At 36.7% G+C, this 23,876-nt stretch overlaps 1 protein-coding gene across 2 annotated transcripts; it reads left to right on the top strand.

Moving 5' to 3' along the window:
- The first annotated feature begins 1,709 nt into the window (after positions 1-1,709).
- On the top strand, positions 1,710-23,676 carry LOC117429865 (tropomodulin-3-like). 2 transcript variants are annotated; one of them, XM_058998709.1, is made up of 11 exons: positions 1,710-1,872; positions 7,707-7,908; positions 8,626-8,782; positions 16,362-16,484; positions 17,165-17,248; positions 17,640-17,773; positions 18,180-18,287; positions 18,593-18,736; positions 19,449-19,593; positions 21,212-21,248; positions 23,212-23,676. In XM_058998709.1, exons 2-10 carry the CDS (start codon positions 7,783-7,785, stop codon positions 21,241-21,243), a joined length of 1,053 nt encoding a protein of 350 aa, XP_058854692.1. In that variant the 5' UTR covers positions 1,710-1,872; positions 7,707-7,782; the 3' UTR covers positions 21,244-21,248; positions 23,212-23,676. The 2 variants fall into 2 exon arrangements, with proteins under 2 accessions (XP_058854692.1, XP_058854691.1); XM_058998708.1 differs by having other exon boundaries at positions 21,212-23,676.
- The last annotated feature ends 200 nt before the right edge of the window (positions 23,677-23,876 follow it).

Raw genomic sequence — 23,876 nt, 5'->3', positions numbered from 1 at the left:
ACATGGGTATTTTGATATCTGACACATAAAGTGATCAGTATATTTAATCTGAGCAAGGAGGATTCCTGTAATGATAGCAATATTGCCTCAAGAGTTTGCATGGGGTGTTCACTAATAATTTTGTAAAGATTTGCACACATATGTCACATAAACCTGCAGACATAGTATGTTAAATAACACCTTTGTTCTCAATATATATCCTTCATTGGTTCCACAAATCACAAGTCAAAATAGGTCGAGGCAACTACTGTGATTTAATTTTGGCTAATTTTACACAGGCGCCATAAGCTAACACTGTCATTATTTACCAGACTATATGGACTGTGGAGTTCAAGCACAAAGTTATTGTTCTAACCGTTTGTTTAACTTTGAAACCATTTGAAAACTATCCTCTTGATTAAATGAAAACAGTTTCCTAATTGCAAAAGTGAAGACTGCATGAACTTTGGCCATTCAATGTTATGTAAGGGTCAAATGCTCACTGTCAGAAATGGTTACAAAGAATATAATTTCCTCTCTGTTGGCCAAAGAGACATAGAAACCCCCCATATCTGGATAAAGCACATGAAAAAAAAAAAAAAAAAAATCTTAAATGAAAACAACAAAATAGCTCTGTGGTGTGTCATCCGACTCAGATTGTTTCCAGATACTGTAAAGAGCTCTCTAGTGTAATGTTCATTACATAGTTCCATTTGCTTGTTAAAGTTTTAAATATTTCCTTACCTAAGAACCTTACAGCTTCCAATATTTTATTTAGCTTTTTTCAACGGTCAGATTTTTGATGACTATGCAGCTGCATTTTGATAGATCCACATAAGGAAACAAAAGTATATTTAGTAGCTAAAAAAACAAAAAAACATGAAGGTACAGTAATAGCTTCATACAAAGTATAGTAATTATGGATTAGGTTTCAGCTGTGTTGTTGAATGGAAATTCATAAAAGCTATATACTGTATGTATATTATATTTTTAAAGAAACTGCTGCATTGGCTGTAGGTCACAAAGTTTAATGACAATTATCTAGTGCTATAAGAAAAATGCTTTGAAAATGCTTTTCAAACCTGGGTTACCATTCAGACTAGACAATGGCCAGTTGACTTTAAATCTTTTAAGGCCAGCATGGCAAGTTAGCTCTAACCAGTGTTGGTCCTTCCTGAGATTTGCAACAGGGATCTCGTGTATTTTTTTTAAACTAACTTCATGTTGGCATTGTGGTTCTGCATGGCTACATTTTGACTAGTTTGGACAGCAGCAGTATACATATGTGCAAAAAGCACACATTAAAAAGACCAGACAAGGCATGTAAAGACTTGTCTATGTTTCTACTAAGTTAATACACTTTGAAATGATAAAACATGTCAATTTGGAACATTTTACAAGTAGAGGCATTACAAAGTCCTTTTGGTGTGCTGCTGCAATATACTTCCTAACAGACCAAAATAAGTTACTATATTAGCAGTCCCCGAAACAATGGCTAGTAGGCGTTGTAACTTGAACAAAATTTAATCCGCCTACTGTTTTTATAAAAACTGAAAGTCCCAGACGCCCTTGTAATTGGGCACGTGTTACCAAACTGCTTTACGCCTGTATTTCCAGTTTTTGTGAATATGATTGGTCTAAAACTATAAATGGGGTCGGCCCCTGTTCATTCATTGGTGTATTTTGTCATCAGATTATCCACTATATGATACGGTAGTGCGTCTTTTTTTTTTTTTTTTTGTCTTCCTGTGTTACCGCCCTTGAGGTGAGGAAGGGACTGAAGCTCGTCATTAGGAAGTAATTTGACATCGCTTAATACAAATACACAGGACTTGTGTTCCAAGAACAATTCCTATCACTGTAGCATAACAACCTCAGCACACTGCACTGTCGGTGAGTAGCGCATTTGGTGTAATTTGGGAAAACGGGTGTTTTTTGGAAGACAAATCAAGCATTTTCTTTACACACTGCTGTGCTGGCTGCATAAGGTGTAGGCAGTATAGTAGTATTACAGTACAGTACAGTAGACTAGACTGCAGAGATACCGAGAAATATTGGAGCAGTAAAGGAATACTTATTTCTATTAATAAATCGACCACTACTATTTTATAGAAAGGCTTTACACCATCTGTGTGCTACTTTACTTCGCGGTCTTGTCGATGGAGAAAGAGAACGACGAGACAGTAAGGGCAGCCTGAAAAAGCAGGGAGTTGATTCGAGTCACTCTCATCTTGCTATATATGACATCACTTTCTGTACAGAGTTAGTGGGAGTGATTTTATCGGTGGTGTTTCATCATCACCAGAAGTCTAAACACACTTGTTGTGACATGAAATGCAGATATGTTCTCTTACTAGCAACACGCTAAAATGTGTAGGCTGGTGTCAAAAGCAGTGTTTTTATATCCTGTGGTATATTTAAATAATAATAATAATAATAATAATAATAATAATAATAATAATAATACAAATACAAAATCGTACATGTTCAATGCTTGTAGTGAAATGGGTTATTTTAACGGGTCATGCTTAATCTTTGCAGGTGTGGTTAGCGGTTGTTTTTTTTTTGTTATATATACATAGTGCATGCCTGTTGATAAACCAAGCATCTGCAGCCAGACAGTGCAACAATCATTGTTATAGCGTTTTTTTAAATTAAATATTAATGGTGGTAAAGATTAAGAATTCTGGATATAGTCAATTAACTGTACTGTACATTATTGGGCTTTTAGAGATGTGTACAATGGTACTGCAGTGTTTTAATATATGACATGGGAGAAGACCGACTAAATGCTGTAACACTGCTTTTATTTTCTAATAAGAGGTGCGTTTGCAGTACACCAAGGGCAGTAGTTGCCATGGTGTGAACATGTTATAAAGTAACCCCCTTTGTTTGCACTGTGTTAGTCAGCAAATCCACTGGGTGAGCCCAGCCTTTAAACATGAAAATAGTTTTTAAAGTTTTGAGAGTAAGGGTAAAAATAATGTAGGAAATAAAATTGTGTACATGGCACCCTTTCACTTTTCTGTTGTGGCACAATATTCACCTACAATTGAATTCATAGTTCAGGGCAGCAGTGTGGAGTAGTGGTTAGGGCACTGGACTCTTGACCGGAGGGTTGTGGGTTCAATCCCCAGTGGGGGACACTGCTGTTGTACCCTTGAGCAAGGTACTTTACCTAGATTGCTCCAGTAAAAACCCAACTTTATAAATGGGCAATTGTATGTAAAAATAATGTGATAACTGTATAATGTGAAATAATGTATAATGTGATATCTTGTAACAATTGTAAGTCGCCCTGGATAAGGGCGTCTGCTAATAAATAAATAATAATAATAATAATAACCCCGTTCCACCCAGCCACGCTCTTTCTTAGGCTCTCTTCATGATTTTTAAGCAACAGAAATGTTGAGGTCGTGTTGCTTTACACATCAAACATTTGTCAAAGTGGTAAAGCACTCAATTATTCTTTAAATTGCTATTCTATCATGAAAGTCCAGAGCCAGTACTACAGTATAGCTTAATAAAGCCCCAGTCTGGGAAAGCCCAGGATTACTGGTATGAAGCAGCTGGAACAGTTTCTCTGCCTTCTGTGTTTCTGATTAATGCCAGCATTCAGATACACCGAAGCTGGCAGACCCTAGGGCCTTGAATAATTTATATGCAAAGGAGGTGAATAAGGCTCTCCTAAAAATGACTTCCCCCTCTTCCGATAATTTACACTAATGGTTTACAGAGCCTCTTAACACAAGTAACAAAGTGAAGTGAACCTTAAACGCCCACCTCGGTGCCATTAGTTTTGAAGATGTAGCATTGTGGAGTAGTGGTTAGGGCTCTGGACTCTTGACCGGAGGGTCGTGGGTTCAATCCCAGGTGGAGGACACTGCTGCTGTACCCTTGAGCAAGGTACTTTACCTAGATTGCTCCAGCCTGTGTGTGTACTATCCAACAGAGCAGAGGTGCTTTCTGCAATGGTGCTAACAACCCTTTCAGAGTCTGGAGTCAGTGAGTTATGTGGTGCTGTCACAGGAGAAAGGGAGACCTGACTTTCACGCCTTGTGAAGTCCAAGGCATTTTAAAGGCTGGCATCATACTTGTGTTGCTTCCCAAAACAGTATGTTGTTCAGACTTTTAATTAAGAGTCACGTTGGAACTACCATGAACTGCTGCGTTTCTGTGACAGGGTTCTTTTATTTTTTATTTCACACTGTCGGAGAGAAAGGAACCCCTACAGGCAAACTAGAATTAATTTCTTAAGTTTCTCTTAGTATTTATAAAGGATGTACTGTACTGTACTGTGTGTTGCGTTATGATTAGCCTAACCTCTTGTAAATATTTATCACTGTTTTATTTTTTAAATAAATAAATCATTTAGGATGTTTAACCGTCTTTCATAAATCTAAAAACACAGACACATTGATTTTTATTTTACAGAAACCAATGCTCACGCAGAAAATGAAGACCTGACAAACATTTTCTCCACAGTAATCTGATGTACAGGCTGTAGATTTAAGAGTGCATAGAGAATAGCAAAGTATTTCCTGACTGCAAGTCCTAATAAACACTAGGGTTACAGATGAGTGGGCGCCGCTGGATAGCTGACAGGAGGACAGCTCAATCCTTCACTAGGCATTTGGAATACATCTTTGCTTGGAAGGGTAACAACAACAGCCTTTTTTTTTTTTTTTTTTTTTTTTTAGAAAAACAAAGTTACAATAAGAGCTAGTCTTGTATGTTCATGAACTGAATACCATTAGCTGTGAGAACCTCTGGGGATATGAATTTTATACTGGACTGCAACACATTCAAGTGAAAAACTGAAGTAAAACATAAAACTATAACAATCATATATATTTCTTACATTTTGTTAACGGGGGAAAAAAAATACAACAAAAAACAATAGCAGAGAATTGAAAAATAGTTTGGTGTGCCAAGTTCGGCAAGAAATGGCTGGAGGTTTAAGGACTAATGCCTGGCAGGCTTCAATTAATAGAATGATGTTTGAAATAAATAATGATAGTACTGTAGTTACAGTAAGGGCACTCACAGCAGCACTTACTGTAACTACTGTAATGCTTTCATGCCACTAACTTATAATGGAATGTGGCCTGTAATGAAGGAGGTTAAAGAATGGCTAGTCAAGCACTTGGTTGGACTCAAAGTATCACTGCCCTAAACACCTAACTGTGTCGCTACAGTCTGTTTCCACTGACCAGTGTTTTCAGACTCGCTCAGATTTGGTCTTGTTGGTCCCAGGATAAAAAAATAATAATAATAATAATTTCCACCTGCAGTAAGTCCCCGACCTAAATATTTAAGTAGAAACACATGCTCGAAGAGGGAACATATAGGGGTCAGGAGTTTAAGATCTTTTACCCTCCAGCCCAAACTACTGTATCTTTTTTTTCCAGTTTAAGCTCTGACCGTTCTGCTAAAATCATTCTCACCTGGGGAGGACAATCACTAAGGCAACAGCAGTGCAGGTTTGGTCAGTGGAAACACATTTTAAAATTCTAAAGTTATCAGCCACAGAGTGCACCAGGAACTTTTAAACGTTTTTTTATATATAAACTTTAAAAACAACTTAAAGGCAATTGTAGTAAAGTAGGGAAGAACTCGTCTTGGCTGTACGGATCCATAGGATTATAAAGGTATTACAAATGTCATTTGTTTGATTAAACTGACATTTATTCATTTATTTGTAAGAGCATTATGTTTATTTAAATAGATTAACCTAATCCATTGTTTTTAATGTTTATTGCAGTGAAGCCAAAGACATTTATTATTGCTGTCAACCATCAAATGCTTTGAAACAAATACTGTAAACAGCATCTCCCTGAGAGATGTTTGTAGACTGCTTTGCATGCAAACCCTTACGCCTTTTTTCCAATATTGTACTAAAATACAATAATAAATAAACAAGGCTACCAAGATGTTTAGTAAACAAGGAGTCTGAGTGGGATAAAAGCCATTAAAAGTCTGACTCCCACTTGCTTGTCATACTCAGTTAATGGATCACATTTTGGGGTACCACTAAACCTCTAGCTTATTAATATCATTGGGATATCTCATCAGGGGTCCAGAGATATTTAGGAAACAAGCTGTCTGAGTTAAAATGACAATAAACCCCCAAGTACAACAAACTGCAGGGGTGTCACAAGGCTTTTTCCCAGGTGCTGTATATTTTTGCTGTTTCACCATGTTTTGCATTTATTTTACGGCTCCTTCCTGCTATCGGTCCCCTCAGTACTGCCAAAGATTTCCTATTGAAAGTATTCATGGGGTGCAAGACCTCAGCAGTAGCTTTCAGATAAAGGGCTGGATTTGCTGTACTTTAATTGTGGCCATTTACTTTGAATTGCGAGTACCTAAAAAAAGGATAAAGTAAGCTCTTACACTCCTCAATTGCATTCATGTAGAGACACTTTTATGGAAAGCATTTGTGGCAAGCCATTTGAGGTTTGGGTTAGTATGTCTTGAATTATTTTATTTTACTTTCCTATTTGGTGCGGTTTACGGTAGAGCATCCAAAAGCTATGTTCCTAACATATGGTAGTAATTTATCAGAGCAGTGTGAGGTTTGGACAAATAACCTTCCCTGCCATTTACCTGTAAACTGCAGAGTCGACACCAGGTGTTGTTTGTTTGGATCTTTTTCCGTTTCATGTTCTGGAAAAGGCATTTATAAATGAAATATACACTACTAGTGGGCATTCTGCTTTTAATGTCATCCAATGAAAGGTGTGGACTGAATTGTGTATGATTGTGGTAATAATTGATTTATAAGCCAAGTTGTCATACCATAAAATACTTGCATAATTCATGCCTGCATATAGTATCACTGATTCAATCTGGTTGATTCATTTAACAAGATGTCCATTTAACATGACCTTCTTGTGGGTAAAATAGAGTATGCAAGTGTTATTTAGCCCTTGCAGTGGGCTGTACAGCATATTAGAGCAGCTGTCACACAGTACTGTTATTGTCACATTTTAGGAATTAGAGCCAAACTCCCTGGAGGGAGAGTTAAATTATACAATGTTCATAAACTGGGAAGAGACTGAAGCTTCAGGAGACCATTTGGAAACACTGCTACGGTGTCTGGGGCTAAAAGAAGGAGGCTTTTATAAACTATTCTGCTTGGGAATTCATGTTAAAACATGCATGTTTGTTACAAAGTTCCATTTTTAAATAAAAATGTTAGGCTGCACATAAACAATTTACATTGAGCTTCAGTTGTACTTTTTGTAGCCACTCAATGCTGGTGCTTAATTATGTTCTGACACAGTGAAAGTTTACCAAGAGACAGAAGTGCTGGGTTTTTTTGGGGGTTTTGTTTTTCAATCAAACCCAATACAGCTGACAAAAACTGACAATCAATTTAATTGTAAGTTTGACATTATTGATGGTTTGTATCTGCATGCACAGTAATACATGAACCCTTGCTGTGTCAGTGGTTGTGATATAAAGTCTTCTATTCCTCACCGTTATTCCAGTTGATTTTCTTCTGAAGTGGTAACCTCTGATTGGGGGGGGGAGTAACTAATTGGTGTACGTGATGCAGGGTATGCAAGTCCCCAAACCTTTCATATAGAAAGTCATTTAGCATTATTTCATAGAATACACTGTAAGAGTTCTGTTGTACAGTGGATGCTGTTTGGAGTGTGTCTCACTAGTTTTATTTCATCATTTGTTAATGGTTTTCTTGCCTTTGCTCCTTTCAACAGGAAATCTGAACCTGGCTGGTCACGTTGACGGCGACGAGGTTTAATAATAATTGTTTAGCCGACAGTCACTGCAGTCATGGCTCTGCCGTTCAAAAAGGACTTGGAAAAGTACAAGGATATTGATGAGGACGAAATTCTCAACAAGTTATCGGCGGAGGAACTGAAACAACTGGAAGCCGCTCTCGAGGATCTTGACCCAGAGGTGAGTGTAAAGAGGGACGAAAAGAGAAAAGATTGTAGAATGTAATATATAACCATGAATGTCTATGCTCTAGATCAGGAGTGGTCCTTTCCACACCAGGGTTAACAGGTAAAATGATATAAGTAACTACTTCAGGGTCTGGGTGGAGATTGAATTGGTTCAATTAAACAATTTAGAACAGGGTTGGGGAAAAAAGAAAACAGGACTGGAAGAGCCAACTTTGGCCATCACTGCTGTAGATAATTACTGGTTTAAAAGCTTAACTGTTGCAGTAGTTGAGATTTTATCAGTAATGATTGATGATTGGTTGAAATGGGCCATGCATGAGCTCTACCTGACAAGAATCTATACAATAACCTGCTGAGCTTGCAGGACCTGCAGAAACTTCTTCATCTTTTAACTTTTCGAAAACTCAATCAAATGTTTGTCCTTGAAAATGTCACCTGCAATTAGTTGCTCTAGAAATTGCGTTGAGTTTCATGGCCTTCAAAGTTTTGACAGTGGGGCAGGGGGACAGGGGAGGATGATATCTACAGGCTCTGGTTTATACCTCTATGAAATTTTCTGTGAGCAATTAAAAAAAACAAAATTGTATATATATTTTTTAGCTTATTTAGATTACACAGTTTTAACAGTCCGGCTGCCGAAGTCTACTGCCTTAATCCTAAAAATACATTGATACATTTAAATAATTACAAATGTAATTTTTAATTTCAGAATGCACTTTTGCCAGCTGGCCTCCGTCAGAAGGACCAGACGGTTAAGCCAGACACTGGTCCCTTTAACCGGGAACAGTTGCTTGCCTTCCTTGAGAAAGAAGCCTTGGAATACAAAGACAGGGAAGATACATTGCCTTTCACTGGCGAGAGGAAAGGTACTGTTGCCTGCACGATCCCTTGGAGAGCAGCTATCTGTTTGTGCCTGTCTGCTTGTGGGGGAGGAGTTTCATAGAATTATATCTGTGACAACTGCAGATAAAACCAGAATCATCAGTAGCCATTGCCAGTTTTCTGATCTGCTTCCATTAAACTGCCTTTAGAAGTGCACTGCATAATGTAAGGATTAGGATCTTAGAGGGCTGAAGAAGATTATAATCACATGGGGTGATTTCTGAAGTTGCTTGACTAACCCTATACTGTATATTGATTCCTGATTACATGTTGTAAAGCGCTTCTGCTGATTTTTTGTAGTGAAAATATATGGAAATGTTACATAACATTTGCTTGTTCTGTTGACAAATCAAATGTAGTCGGTTAGTTTTAAAAATTATGTACCTTCCCTACTTTTTCGTATCCCTAGAAATGATCGCTAGGGATTCATTTCCCCTTTTGGCAGGGGTATAGTGGAAGCATGCATGTATTTTTTCATAGAGAACCGCTTATTTAGTTGTGATAAAACCTGGTTAGAACAAACAGAAGTATCAGAATCTGGGAGTATGTGGAGGCATCACTCCACCTGTCTGTCAAACTTTCATTTTTGCATGTACCTACAGTGGATGCACTGTAGGGTATTGTGATTTACTTATACTGGTAGCTTTAATTTTGTATTTACAGAGGATGCATGTTAATGACATGAGAAAATCACATTTGGAATGCTAAGGAATGTACTTGGGAGTTATCCGGGAAGTAGAGAGACGGGTCTTTGGAGATGCAATGTGTTAAAACAACTATACTATACACACAGTTGATTTTATGCTACAACATAGGATGCACAGTAATCTCAGCAGTCATTGGGCTATTGGTCAGAAAATGATGAGTTGGCTATTTAAATACATGTTGCTGCTGTACGTTGTTTTCATTTTTATTCATTTGTACATTGGTCCTACTCCGACGCCTGACTAGTGGTTTTCTAAACTAGTTATTTAAAGTGAATTCCTGTAGTCATTTATTATGACGTGTATCTTTACCTTGTCTGAAGCAACACTGATAGATTAAACTCGGATAAAAGAGATTTATTACATGGAAACTGCAGCTCTTGCACAGTAATAGAGAAAGTTATGACTGATGGACTGTTATCTCGTTACTGTATAATGTGAGCATTTAGAGATCAGCAAATGCTTTGCTTGTTATTCTGTTCAAAGAAACAGATGTTGAGGCATGCTCTGATAAAGCAGCTATTATTTCTCATGGGTATCCCACAGACTCGGACTCCTAATACAATGGAGGCTATTGTTTGTTTGTTTGTTTGTTTGTTTGTTTGTTTGTTTGTTTGTTTGTTTGTTCATTTATTTATTCATTCATTTTAAGGGCAGCAGTGTGGAGTAGTGGTTAGGGCTCTGGACTCTTGACTGGAGGGTCGTGGGTTCAATCCCAGGTGGGAGACACTGCTGCTGTACCCTTGAGCAAGGTACTTTACCTAGATTGCTCCAGTAAAACCCAACTGTATAAATGGGTAATTGTATGTAGAAATAATGTGTAAAAAATAATGTAATTGTATGTAAAAAATAATGTGATATCTTGTAACAATTGTAAGTCGCCCTGGATAAGGGCGTCTGCTAAGAAATAAATAATAATAATAATAATAATTTTACACCCTGGTTTAAAGGTCAAGTGAAAGCAGTATAATCCAGCTCTGTAGTGCATTATCAGGATAAGGGCTGAGTCTGGCGGGGTAGATTCAGTAAAAGGGCGGATGCAAGCGTGTTTCAGGGAGTGTGTTTCCTGCTTACGACATTGCTCAGAGTAGCAATTCTGTAAACAGTGTGTGGGTGTGGCGGGGTTGGGGTGGATCGAAAGGGCTGAAGTAACCACTGTTTCAAAACAGATTACGCAATACAGTATATACTGTGATTTATTATTAGTAATTTTACAAATACTGTTGCGAACTCTACTAGTGAACATAATTCATTGTTTCTATGCAACTGCATGTGCCCATGCATGTTTCTTGCAACAGGAATACCTTTTTTGCATTTTCCCATTGATATCATCTTGTCCTGCACTGCCTGATTTTACTAAGGTGCATCATGCTTGCTGATTTTAATAAGGTGTGTCATGCTTGCTGATTTTAATAAGGCGTGGCATGCTTGTTTTGCATTTTTTACCTGACCACAGAGTAGAAGAGTTTTATTTCAGTGTACAAGACTCTTCAGTTCTATTGTAGTGGTAAAGTACTGTTCTTTTTATAATAGCCAGCACATAGTGAACATGTTAATCTTCAGATACGTTTGTAAAACTAATAAGTTTAAGTAACAAAAAAAATATAGATAGTTTAAGTTCCATACATTGTACTCACAAACAAAGCACTTGTGTGTGTATATATAGTCTTTTTTTCTTTTAAATATATTCTGTAGTGTTGAGAGAAACATGTGTTTTTTATTAGGTTGTACTCTAGCCAAATAATTCCTAAGCCATTAATAAAACACTCAAGAGGTCATACTTGAGGAAGAGTTAAATACTCCAGAAGGGATGGAATTCTGGGATTTTGACTTTTAATAGGGTAGTAAATTAGTTATGAAAATTCACAGAAGTAATTGTCAAGCTGTACATTGAACATCTAGCATACATTAAGTACAGAGTAAGAGGAAGACAAACTTTAAATTACAACAGAGCAATCTATCTACAGTGTCAAGCAAAGAGAATTACCTAGGATTATCAGTTATATAACTAGAACAATGAGTCACGACAAGTTGACTTTTCATGTGACCGAGGCAGAATTTATAATAAAAATAACCACAGTTTTGACTGATTTGAATATACACAGTGGTACTGTTGTGTCTAGTCACATTTAAAGAGGTGTAAGAGCTGTATTAGGGGTTTCTGCAATTTATCAAGTACCAAATATTAACCGCTAACAGAGGATTAATCATGTCAGAGGGTAACAATGCCATACAGTGTTAGTTTCTGCTTATTGTAGTGTAACTAGTGCTGGGACGAACACAGGAGTTTCATGTTCGAAGAGTCGCTCATAGTTTAAATATTCGTTTGGATATTCATTTGTTTTCAAAAAGTAATGAAAGCCATTATATTGCTCAGAACGCAGGCAGAGATAACATAGCAGCAGAGGCAGGGAGCATGGCCCCTGTTTGTGTGGCTTTATTTTACAGAAAGACGTTAATATGTATGTAACACATTAAAGTAGAAACATATCCCAGGAGTAAAGAATAAGTTGTGTAGGACTTACTTTACCCCAGTGAATTAACTACAAAACAAAGGATGCCAAATAGCAGTTCAAGTTAAACGTTGTTTTGTTTATTCCCAAAATAAATAGCCGCATTTTATTTCTTTTTTACTTTTTTCATTCCTTGCCGTTGCCGTTTCTTCGCAGTAAACGGTGACCATAGACATGTTTTCATAAAGTAATAACATGAGGTTTACTTGTGCCTTTTTGTTGCTGAACAAGCAAAAGAAAACTGAAATTTAACTTTAAACACTTCAAATAAAACAAACATGGAAATGGCGTTGTAAAATGAAGGGGAAAAAAACTCACTGTTTTGGTTCTTGTTTATTACATTCCACATAACAGAAAGTCGCAACAAAAAATGTGATATATAAAAATCACTACACAACATTTCCAGCAAATTGGGCACTGTTTAAGCGAGGCATTTCAGAATGTCGTGCTTGCCTTTTTTTGTCCCATGAGATTCTGACTCGCTCTAAAGCACAATGCATTTTTGACAGATGGCGTTCCATAGAGATCACTATGCGTAAGCGCACATAATCTGGTTTGTTTACTTTTTGCTGTCTAAAACTTTTAAATAGAGGCTCAAGAGCTGCTGCGTTGAATTCTGTGTGTGTGTCTTTTTAAAAAAATGTTTTATAAATCTCACGCATCACACAGAGCTCTCTTTCATTTGCCATTTTTTAAACTGTTGTGCAATTTCTGGTGAGGTGGTAAATAAGTGCAAGGTATTTTGTCATTTCTAATGAATACGAACATCTGATTTTTGTATCCGAATAGATGTAAAAAAAATACAGTACATTAAGAGCTGTCCTGGATCTGAGGGAGCACTACATTTTTCGACCTTGTGTCAGTTGAACACAATTGTCCGTGCTGAGCAAAGTTTATCTTCTAGGACACAGATAAACCATGATACATTAAACTATTGCAAAATATGGTACTGTAACAGCGTAATTCATTTGCAGTTTTCTTAGTTTTGGTTTGCATGTTTCAAACTCCCACAGGAAAACTACTGATTAAATCTAATTGCTGGGTTGGAGACCATAGGGAAGTAGAAGGTCCCATGGTGACTCCACCACATTCCAAGAGTTTCATATGCTAGCCAAGTTTGTTGCAAAAGAAGGCTTCAAAATATAGTAACTGGTTGTGTCCCATAACAGTTTATTTGTACTGTCAGGCTCCATGGCAACTTCTTCATGTTTTGTAGTGGAGACAGCAAAAGTAGTGGCTAAATATATAAAGCATAACTCTGAACGACATACATTAATAAAGTGAAAAAAGCTGTTTTTAATGTGCACCAGTAACTATTTATACAGGTAGTATCTTTTGATTCTTTTATGCACATGTCGTCTGTTTCATACAGTACACTTGCTAGTCAACCCCATTTTATGTAATAATAAAATACAGTGTAAGTTTGCAGGGGCAATAGTAGGTCTTCAACCAGTGCCTGCCAGTTCCCACTCTAAATCAGAAGCCCAGCTGTGTTGTTGGCTGAGAGCGATTTCTAGTACAATAACCCTTGTTATCATTACCAAGGAAACTGGCCACTGACTCCTGCCATCTATGTGAAACAGGCAAGGCTGTGTTGTGGAACTCTCTACTCTTGCAAATGATACTGATCCATCTGAGAGACAAGGCAATGGTTTATTAGTAAGGCTTCTGATTTTAGGGTGATGTCTGATATAGCCAAGTTTCTAAAAAATACCCGGATCTGATCTGTTTGTACAGCTGGCGTCTGCCCAGCCCTGTTACAATTGAACAGGACTGTGTGTCTGTTCTGAATTAGGATCTCTGTTTAACTGGCAGAACTAGAATTTGAGTCAGTGACTGACTACAGTCCAAACACATTCTTCCAACCCCTTTGTTACCTTTTTGATCTTTTAGAGGTAATAAATAAATAAACAATCCTGTTTGTCAGGTATTGGGATCAGCACATCATGAATGTATACAATGCTTACAGATGAATGTAGATCAGGTAGCTGTCCTGTATTTGTCACCAGTACTAGACTTGACTCGTCTTCATACCCTTGCCTGCAGGGCTTGCTCTGGAGATCGGAGGTTTTCCAACAATCCTTGTACGTTTTTTTCTTGAATTGTTAAAAGCACGCATTTTACTTGCCAACATGTTTTCAGTCACAATGGCATGGAGTCTCTGACCTAATAAAGCATGGTTAATCCACAACCCGGATAAACCCACCCACGGATTTCTAAAAATTGTGAATTTAGTCCAATGGTGTGTATCCGTGCATGGGCTCGTATTTAGACCACATCAAAATAATGAGCTTGTCCCATTATTTATTTATCTACCTTCTCAAATGTATTAATTTTTTTATGAGAAAAATATGCTTTTCTTAAGAAAAAGGACACATCCTGTGTGTGTGTGTGAGAGTGTGCGTTATTTGCTCTTTTATAGGCCTAGCCTAGATCACTTGGCAGTCTTCAGATTGATGGCAACATAAATGTGATGTGTTTTCTAAATGGTTTTTGCTATTATTATTATTATTATTATTATTATTATTATTATTATTATTATTATTATTATTATTATTTATTTCTTAGCAGATGCCCTTATCCAGGGCGACTTACAATTGTTACAAGATATCACATTATTTTTACATACAATTACCCATTTATACAGTTGGGTTTTTTACTGGAGCAATCTAGGTAAAGTACCTTGCTCAAGGGTACAGCAGCAGTGTCCCCCACTGGGGATTGAACCCACAACCCTCTGGTCAAGAGTCCAGAGCCCTAACCACTACTCAGTGAATTTTTTTCCCAGCTAATAGTTTTGACTGTATTTGCACTGAGGAAACTGCACGTGGTGTGATAGTAGTTAACATTTCCGTATAAAGGAACCAGGCTATTTGTTTGAGGGAAATCAGCTTTTTGTCTCACTAATGTATATTTGGGAAGATCTTCTTAAACATCTTGTAAGTGTAGGAATGATAATGCCATTAGTTCATTATTAACTGATTCAGAAGATTTCCAGGAGGGGCGCTTTAAGGGGAATGCAGCAAATTGTTTTAAACTGAGACTGCGAGCGAGCTTTATTGTCCCCTGTCAGGAAGTTATTGGAGGTGCGGTTTGTACAGGAGCACATGTACTGCAAGTAAAACTAGAGGTTTACAGTACATGCATCTAGAGGACTTTTTTTTTAATTATTGAAAGTAATCTGGGTATATAAACAATCTGTCTGTACTGCGTCGTATTTTGCCTACTGTAATATGGCTGCCTTAGTGAGGTTTTCTTGGTATAGAGACAGTACACTTTGAGTTATTATGTTAATGTTTGGTACACAGCTGTATTCTATGATTTCTCAGTTCCAGAACTGTCGTTGTCCAATAGCAATGAACTGTTCTACTGCCAGTACGTACTGCATCACACACTTATTCTCATACTATTAACAAACCAATTTACAGCAAGTCCTATTGCATCCTGGGGATGTTTTACGTTCACACAAAACATTTTAATTTGATTTAGTCATTTTGGAGTTATCAGTGGAAAATCTAACAGGCTGAGTGGGTCATTGAGCATGGGTTATAATCAGATCCTCTTGGAAATATTGAGTGCTGCTGCAGATGTAATCTTTCAGGCAGCGAGAGTCAGCCTTGAGTCTCTCAGGAGGGTCTCTGGAATGCTTTGTTTCTCCGAGCCTTCCTTAGTGTGAGTCTTTAACAAACTGTGGCTACCAGTACAGAACCACAGCAGCTCTAATGAATAACCTAAACTTTAAGCGGTGTCCGGCTCCACTGGTTTAGAATGTTTAACTTATCTTTTACTTACCTTTTAAAAGTAGATTTGTGTATGTGCTTCTTTTCCTTATTGGTGTTTTTCACCACCTTAAAACGAATACACAAAGCATTAAGCATTATTTTAATACATTAATTGACTGTTAGATTTCTACCAGTACCAAACAACAAATGTCTTTTTTGCTGTAGTGCTATTTAAACTTACTTACGATGGTGGTGTGTTGTCCATCTAGGAAAGGTTAAAACAATAAAAGTAAAACTCTGTGCAAGCAGTGTGTCCTTGGCTCAAGGTTAACTTTTTTCCAGTTGCTGTAAATAATTTTACCTGTGTTTCACAACCACTTGTACGTGTATATCCTATACCCATGTTCGGAAATGAATGTGGTCAAATTAAGAATTCAACAGATTTGTAGTGCATCTGCTTGGATTATCTGATCTGGAAGCCTGTAATTAAGAGGTCATACATACAGTGTGTGTGTGTGTGTGTGTGTGTGTATACTAGTATATGCCAAAGGAACAGCTTTATATGTATAAAGAGATTATTTTGTAATAGTACTGCAAAGTTAATTTTGAATGATGTTTTTACAGGCAAAGCATGGGTGCCCAAACAAAGGCCCATAGAAACACGACAAGAGGAGGTGACCACCCTTGATCCAGAACTGGAAGAAGCACTTTCAAGTGCAACTGATACTGAACTCTGTGACCTAGCAGGTAACTTTTCCCTCAGACACTGCATTGTGTCCTCTGTGGGAAGTGGAACAGCTAGTCTAACATTTCAACAAACAAATCCCAGAATGTGCCTTTTAATAAAGCCGAAACAACACAACACACATATGTTTGGAAGTGCACAGGTTGGCTTTGAAATTTAAGTTTAAAACCCTTTTAAGCAATTTACAAAGTACAATACAATCCAGGACACTAGATCCCTGCTGTACATTGTCTCTTTGTCTGTCTGGTGCTCTTAATTTAATACTGTGTCTTTGCTCCCAGTTCCCGCATTCAGCACAGCTAAACACTAGAGCCTAATAAAAACTAATAGTTGCAGTATGGGTTGTGCAGTACTGCATTAAAGTGTGCCCTCTTAGTAAAAGTTTTGTACCATGTCTTTCCTCCTTTCCCATGAGACTGGTGTTACATCTTCCTAACCCATTGAGCCATCAGGCTTCTTTACACTGGTGTCCTGGGGGTGAACTGTAAAATATGTGTGTTTCTGTGTTGCTCTTTTTGTTTAATTACTTCATACCGTTCTAAAAATGCATTTACTTGTGTATATTTAGAACGGTAACCTTTTTTAACTAACTGGATCAAGAATGTTTAGCAGTGTTATAAATAAAATTGAATTCCTGTTCAGTAGAATCATGAATTCTTTTTTTTTTTTTTTTTCTAAAAAGCTATTCTTGGTGTTCATACGCTGGTGACCAGTACACACAGCTATGACAGCAGCGGCAGTTACTCCAACAAAGAAGGCTACAGCAGTAAGTGTTTATGTGTGTAAATGTGTCATTGTCTGCCAAGTGTGTACTTTACAATACAATAGTGTTTTTATATATGGTGCCCATTAAACAGCTCAATATACAATATACTCCAGTTACAACCAATTATATCAAAGCACATTTTAAAATGTTTTTAGTTTATACTTAAAAGAATCCAGTGTTTCAACCTGCCTAATGGTAACCGGAATAGAGTTTACCAGGAATCGTCGTTTTTGCACCTCTACACAAAAGTGGTTGTATTTGGGTCCCTGATTTTATAATGCCGAGTACCATAATATCCACTCTCAGTAACACATATGTAGTTAATATGGAGTAATGGCAATGTTGATGGTGTTTTCTTTCTTTCTTTCTTTCTTTTCTAACAATTCCTTAGCCGGTGTGGTCAAAGGTGAACAAATCAGACCTGTTTTCGATGAGCCACCTAATCCTACCAATGTTGAAGAGACTTTGCAGAGGATAAAGGGAAATGACCCTGCACTGGTGGAAGTCAATTTAAACAACATAAAGGTATGCTTGTGCAACATTTTCCATTTATATAATGAGGAGGTCTAAACCAAACAGAGCACAGTGTTGTAGCATCTATGATTCTCATTGAGACATGATTATTCAATCTGTTAAATAGGATTTCAGACAGTTCTATGTGGAGAAAAAAAAGTACTAATCTGCAGAACAGGCTGCAGTCAGCTTTTTTTAAGGACTTTCAAACATGTAAACAAAGTCAGGGTAATTGCCTCATTTAAATGTTAAGTCATGCACCAAGGATATACATAAAGCATTAGCATGCTTGGAAATGTATTGCTGTTCTGTGAATGTATTGCTTTGAATGCGTCCCAAAAGCGAGTAATGCATTAAGATTGCATTTTCCTAATGTTTGGCTTTTGTGGTATAAATGTAATCTTGTTATGTATTTTAGAACATTCCCATTCCAACATTGAAAGATTTTGCAAAGGCTATGGAAAAGAATACACATGTAAAGAAATTCAGCCTGGCAGCAACTCGAAGCAATGACCCTGTAGCTGCTGTAAGTGTTTAAAATATATATTTATTCCTGTGTTTGTGTGGCTTTTTAATTGCTAAATATACTAAGAACAAAAGTGGCTTAAAAGATTTCTTGTTTTTATTTTCAATCGCTCGGAAGTAGTTAACCTTTTTTTTTTTTTTTTTTTTTTTTTTACTAAATGTCTCTTATTTTGCATTGTTGTATTTTGTCCTTTTTTATAGGAGATATTTTTGTGTGTTATACTAGCATCTCTCTCTCTCTCTCTCTCTCTCTCTCTCTCTCTCTCTCTCTCTCTCTCTCTCTCTCTCTCTCTCTCTCTCTCTCAGGCTTTTGCAGACATGCTAAGAGAAAACAAGACACTAAAGAGTCTTAATCTGGAATCCAACTTCATTACTGGAGTTGGTATCCAGGCTATAGTCCATGCCATGAAAGAGAATGACACGCTCTCCGAGATGAAGATTGATAACCAAGTAAGAAAACACCTTTTATTGCTGAATCAGTTTTGCATACTTTCATAAGCAGCAGTATTTTTTCAGTCTATGGTCAAATTACGTTGCGATTTAGCTGCAGGCTGAGGGTTAATTCCAAATGTTCTATCTATGTATGGATTAAGAAAGACTAAAAACGTTTGTAATTGAGGTGGCTTTTTAGGATTCCGTGTTGGAGAAAAGTGGCAGTTGCTGTGTATTGATTCAAAACGGACATTAGGCAAAGCATTGAGCCTGTCCATTATGCAGTTCAAAAGGTCTATTAATTATTATTATTATTATTATTATTATTATTATTATTATTATTATTATTATTATTATTTATTTATTTATTTATTTATTTATTAGCAATGTCGTGTAAGTTGGCTAATGATTTAATGTAACATGTGAATTCTGACATCTTGTACTGCCTAATAACAAGGCAGCAATAGATTTCTTCACTGTCATATGCAAACTGTCTGTCCTCCAAAGCACTAGATTTAATTTGGTCCATAACAACGATAGGGGAAGATCGTTGGAGATGACCCATTTATGATTCAGTTTGCATAATTTCTCGCTTGACAATAAGCCACACCTTTTGGATTATTCTCATGTACAGTAAGAACATTTTCAAAGCTGCTCTGCATACTTTTCCACTTGACTCCTACGCCAAAAAACTGCATTCCACATAAATGACGATGTCATCCCAAAACAGAGGCAGCAGCTGGGTGCTACAGTGGAAATGCAAATAGCCAAGATGCTGGAAGAGAACACAGGTGTTCTGAAATTTGGATACCACTTCACACAGCAGGGACCGAGAGCAAGAGCTGCAGCAGCAATCACAAAGAACAATGATCTAGGTAAGAGCACCGAGCCAGAATCCCAGATGTTTCCTGAGATGTGTTATTCTGCACAGGTACAGCCAGCTCCAGTGCAATGACTGTATGTAGAGTGTGGGAGTTTTAATGTTATGTGCAGTCCAGTGGAATGTTTCCTCTTTGATCCTTATCAAACGGCAACCTATGAATCATTGAAGCCTGACAACACCTGGCTGCATATATTCAAACAGTGATAACAACTGCTATAATATAATATAATCTTCACTTTTGTTAGCTGATCTAAGCATATTTACTGCTTCATAATTTATTGTATTTTATTGTTGCTGAGTTTGACGCTATGGTAATTTTTTTTTTAATTTATTTTTTTTAAATTTAAAATATCAGGAAGTTCTTTTGAGTGATGCACAATTATCACAATGTTTGGACATACTGTAGTGCTGCTACTGTATGTCAATTTCCTTGCAGCAGTGCAGTGATCTACACTATTTTGGAAAGGCTCAGAACTCCTAAACTCTCCCAAAGTCCTACAGTACAGTTCCATGCTTTCTGTATTCCTTAAACGTTTTGCCCTGTACATTATAATACTTCAGTTTGCATTATGTATGTTTTTCTTTTTTCATGTTTCCCACTTTATTATTATTATTATTATTATTATTATTATTATTATTATTTTAGATCTTTCTTTTGACTGCTCTGTTTTAATCTTTTCTTTCCTTTCTTCAGTCTGGAGTGTTCGAGTATGTAATTGTACAGAACCTTTTCCACCTGTTCAGCCTTGACGCTACAGGACACAAACATGGCATTAGGCGTGCCATGTTGGGTAGTCAAAACTGCGTAGCTAATTTCCAAGGTCTAAGATCTTGGATTATGCATCTTCCTTTTGTGTTGTGCTTCTGAGCATGTTTCATTAACCCTCTGGTTTTATTGCGTTCTCACGATTTGTGTTTATTTGCATGCACTAGAAACCCAATAACACACCATGTGTTTGCTGTTTGTACGGCAAATGTCTAACCTTTAGGAGTGTGTTTTCTTTGGAACTTGTAGAATGCAAATAAGACTGCATCTATCCACTTACCTGGTGACACACACTATTCAGATAAGCAAGGTTCAATAGGAAATGATGTAACAGATGAGACTTGTTGCCATTGCACAGCAATATCACACATTTTAGACTTTATACCTGAGCTTAGACATATCCTACAGGTCTCATGCTAACTACTGAAGCTTCTAGTAAAAACCTGAAATCGCAAGCAATGCTATACACTAATTTATTATTATTATTTTTTTTTTTTGGTACAGTAATTCTGATGGTAATGGCCATTACACCCTAGTCTGAGCTTGATTGTTTGAATCTGAATTTCATTTTTTAAAACTGTAGATGAATACCATACACTGCTATGTTTTAAATATTATTAAACCTCATAGTGTTTCATATCAGCCATAACAAGTGGGGTTGTCTTTGTAATTTTATATTCAAAAACATTCATTGAACATTGATTTGAAAGTAAACGCAATGTACAAATAAGTCCCATCATTTACATAACCTTCCTCACACAAATGTTTCTCCTGCATTTCTAATCAAGTTAAGCATACAACTTATATAAACCAATATTGTCTTGTGTTTTTTTTTTTTGTGCAGTTCGCAGAAGACGAGTGGAGGGCGACGTGTAAACCTGGTGTGTTTGCCTGACAAATGCTGTGTTACAACTTGTGGAATAATTACAGCTCAACAGTCTTGTGCCAAACCCAGGGCAAGGCATCCTCAAACTTTAGCTATCTGGGTAGAAGGGAAATGACTGGAATAGCCTTCTCCAATAATTTAGCAGTAAATGTAGTTTAGTAATTCATTTGAATAGCATCCATTTTGTTTTTTAAAACGTAAAACCTCTTAAATATCACACAAGTGTTTTTTATAGAGTAAAACGGTAACATGACAGCTTAACTACACCATCAAGAGTAGTGTCTTGGTATTTGCACAACTTTTATTTTCTAAATATTGAGAGCATTGTTTGACTGATAAGTGTGCCCTAGTGACGATTCAGCTTCGCGTCACAACAGAGAACGGTTAAAACTGATTGAAGGTATTGGATGTTTCTTGGTTTTTTTTTTTATATATATATATATGATTATTAGGATTATTTTTGTGTTGGGGATGCTGTTTATTTTATATATATACCTGTTTAAAATAAGTCTTTCATTCCAAGTCATTATCAGGCACTCCCTTTGTTAGTACTTGTATTGTAGTTGACAGGTTTGACTGTGTAGATTTGCAAGCCTTTTTTTTGTGTGCAGCTAAACCTTAAAGACCTTCAGGCTGTGTCACAGGCACTCGTTTTGCATGACCTTGGCTGTAAGAATGACCATGTAACTGAGTTCTGGAAAGCTGTTCTGAGAACTGTCATGTTCTATAATGCAATTCTGGACCAAGCAAGTTGAATAGTACTGCACAGCATTGTTTCAATGGCACACCTTGCCATTATGTATCTCTTTGTATCAGAATCATTGCTATGGTGATACTGATGGTGGCAGTAGCTTTGGAAGCTATATTATAATCTGTAAATTAATGCCAAAGCAGTTTGTCTTTCGAGCCCTGATTTAATATTTTTCCAATAATAGAAATTAAACAAAATAATACATCTCAAGCATCTTGTTGAGAGTGTATTCCTTTGTCCTGTAGAAACAGAATGCTTATCATTGCCAGTAATTTACCTCCCTCTTAAATAATTTCATAATTTCAAAATATTTCAGTTTTCTAGATCCGTACAATTTCTGCTGATTTTTTATCTTCAACTCAATACAAATGGGTTGTTTTGATTGCTAATAAATACAAATTTTGATTTCTATATATTTTAAGTCTTCAGAAACCTCATAGTAACTTTATCATATGTAGCAATTATACTCCTGAGCCAAATGAGCTTGGGTACAGCAGTTGGTCAGCAATCTAGTCAGGTGCACATGCTGAAACTGCAAACAATGAAGCGTGCTAATAACTAGTTTGATAAATAAACAAGCATAAAAACAATAACCAGATCCATACCAGAACATGACCAGTTATCAGAAACAGCCCTCGGAGATTTCTGCATACTCGAGTAATTACCCAATTTGTATGGCACTTGTTTGAGCTTTCTAATTTTAAAAAGGGATGTTTCCTTATTGTATAAGCAACACAGCGTGGCTGTCTGCAAGACCAGCTGGATGGCACAGAACAAGTACATTTGCATGCTTACAGCAAACTATGTGAAAGGTGCTGGGATCAGTCCCGTGTAATTCTGTCTGTAATAAAAATGTTGTGGAATGTTAGCATTGTTGAACAATCTTTTGGTTTGTGAACGTATACAGTATAGTAATCTTAAATATAAATGTCCTTGTCAATATATTCATTATCTGAAACTGTTGTGTGTCCAATTGCAATATTTAAATTGGACATTTAAAAAAAAACAAAAAAAAAAACAAAAAAAAAAACCTTTTGGAAAAGGAATGTTACCCTCCCTTTTAACCCTGTGAATAATCACCTGTGTTATTGTAGGGTTATATTATTTATCTGTCCCTTCACCCCCTATTCATACAGAGAGTTCGGTATAGTACTAAATGTCTGCAAGTTACAAACTGCTGAAATGATCATTTACATTTATCCCACAGGTTTTAAACAGAAGATGAGGAAAATCTTTTCTGTGCTGGTATTTACCAGTTTAATGGCACGACACAATGTAAAACCTGCTGAACAATACATGTTTTTATATATCGCTTTGTGATTCTCCACATTTTGTATCGTGTTAAAGCATGTTTATAAAAATTAACATTGTGTACTGTATTACCTGTAGGCAAAACTGGAATTCACCTTTCCTCTTTACATTGTGTGTTTAACTTGGATGCCTGCCTGCCTGCCTTTGGGATTTTATAAAGCTAAAAAGTTTACTTTTTTCCCCAAAGGAATGTAATTCTATTAAATATGCAGTACTGACGTTGTGCTCTGCTTTCAGCTTTCAAAAGACGTGTTTGTATTTGTATCTCTTGTCTTGTGCAATACAAGACTGTATAAAATGTGAAATGGTATACAATATGGAAATAAATAATCCTTTTGGAGAACTCTGTATTTAATAGGAATATCTGTATTGAAGTCTGAATTTCTCTAGTCTACATGTGACATAGAAGGACCTGCTGTTGAACAGATCTCTTATTACGAACATGTAGGTAGATCAATTGTATAGATCCCAGGATCTGGTTTATCAGAAGCGACTACTAAAGAAAACAATGCACTCTTTGATATCTTGCCAGTCTACAACTGTTGGACATATCGTTAGTTA

The sequence above is a fragment of the Acipenser ruthenus genome, chromosome 24, assembly GCF_902713425.1.
Source record: "Acipenser ruthenus chromosome 24, fAciRut3.2 maternal haplotype, whole genome shotgun sequence".
Taxonomy (NCBI): Eukaryota; Metazoa; Chordata; class Actinopteri; order Acipenseriformes; family Acipenseridae; genus Acipenser; species Acipenser ruthenus.
This window is presented reverse-complemented; position numbering and strand designations above follow the sequence as displayed.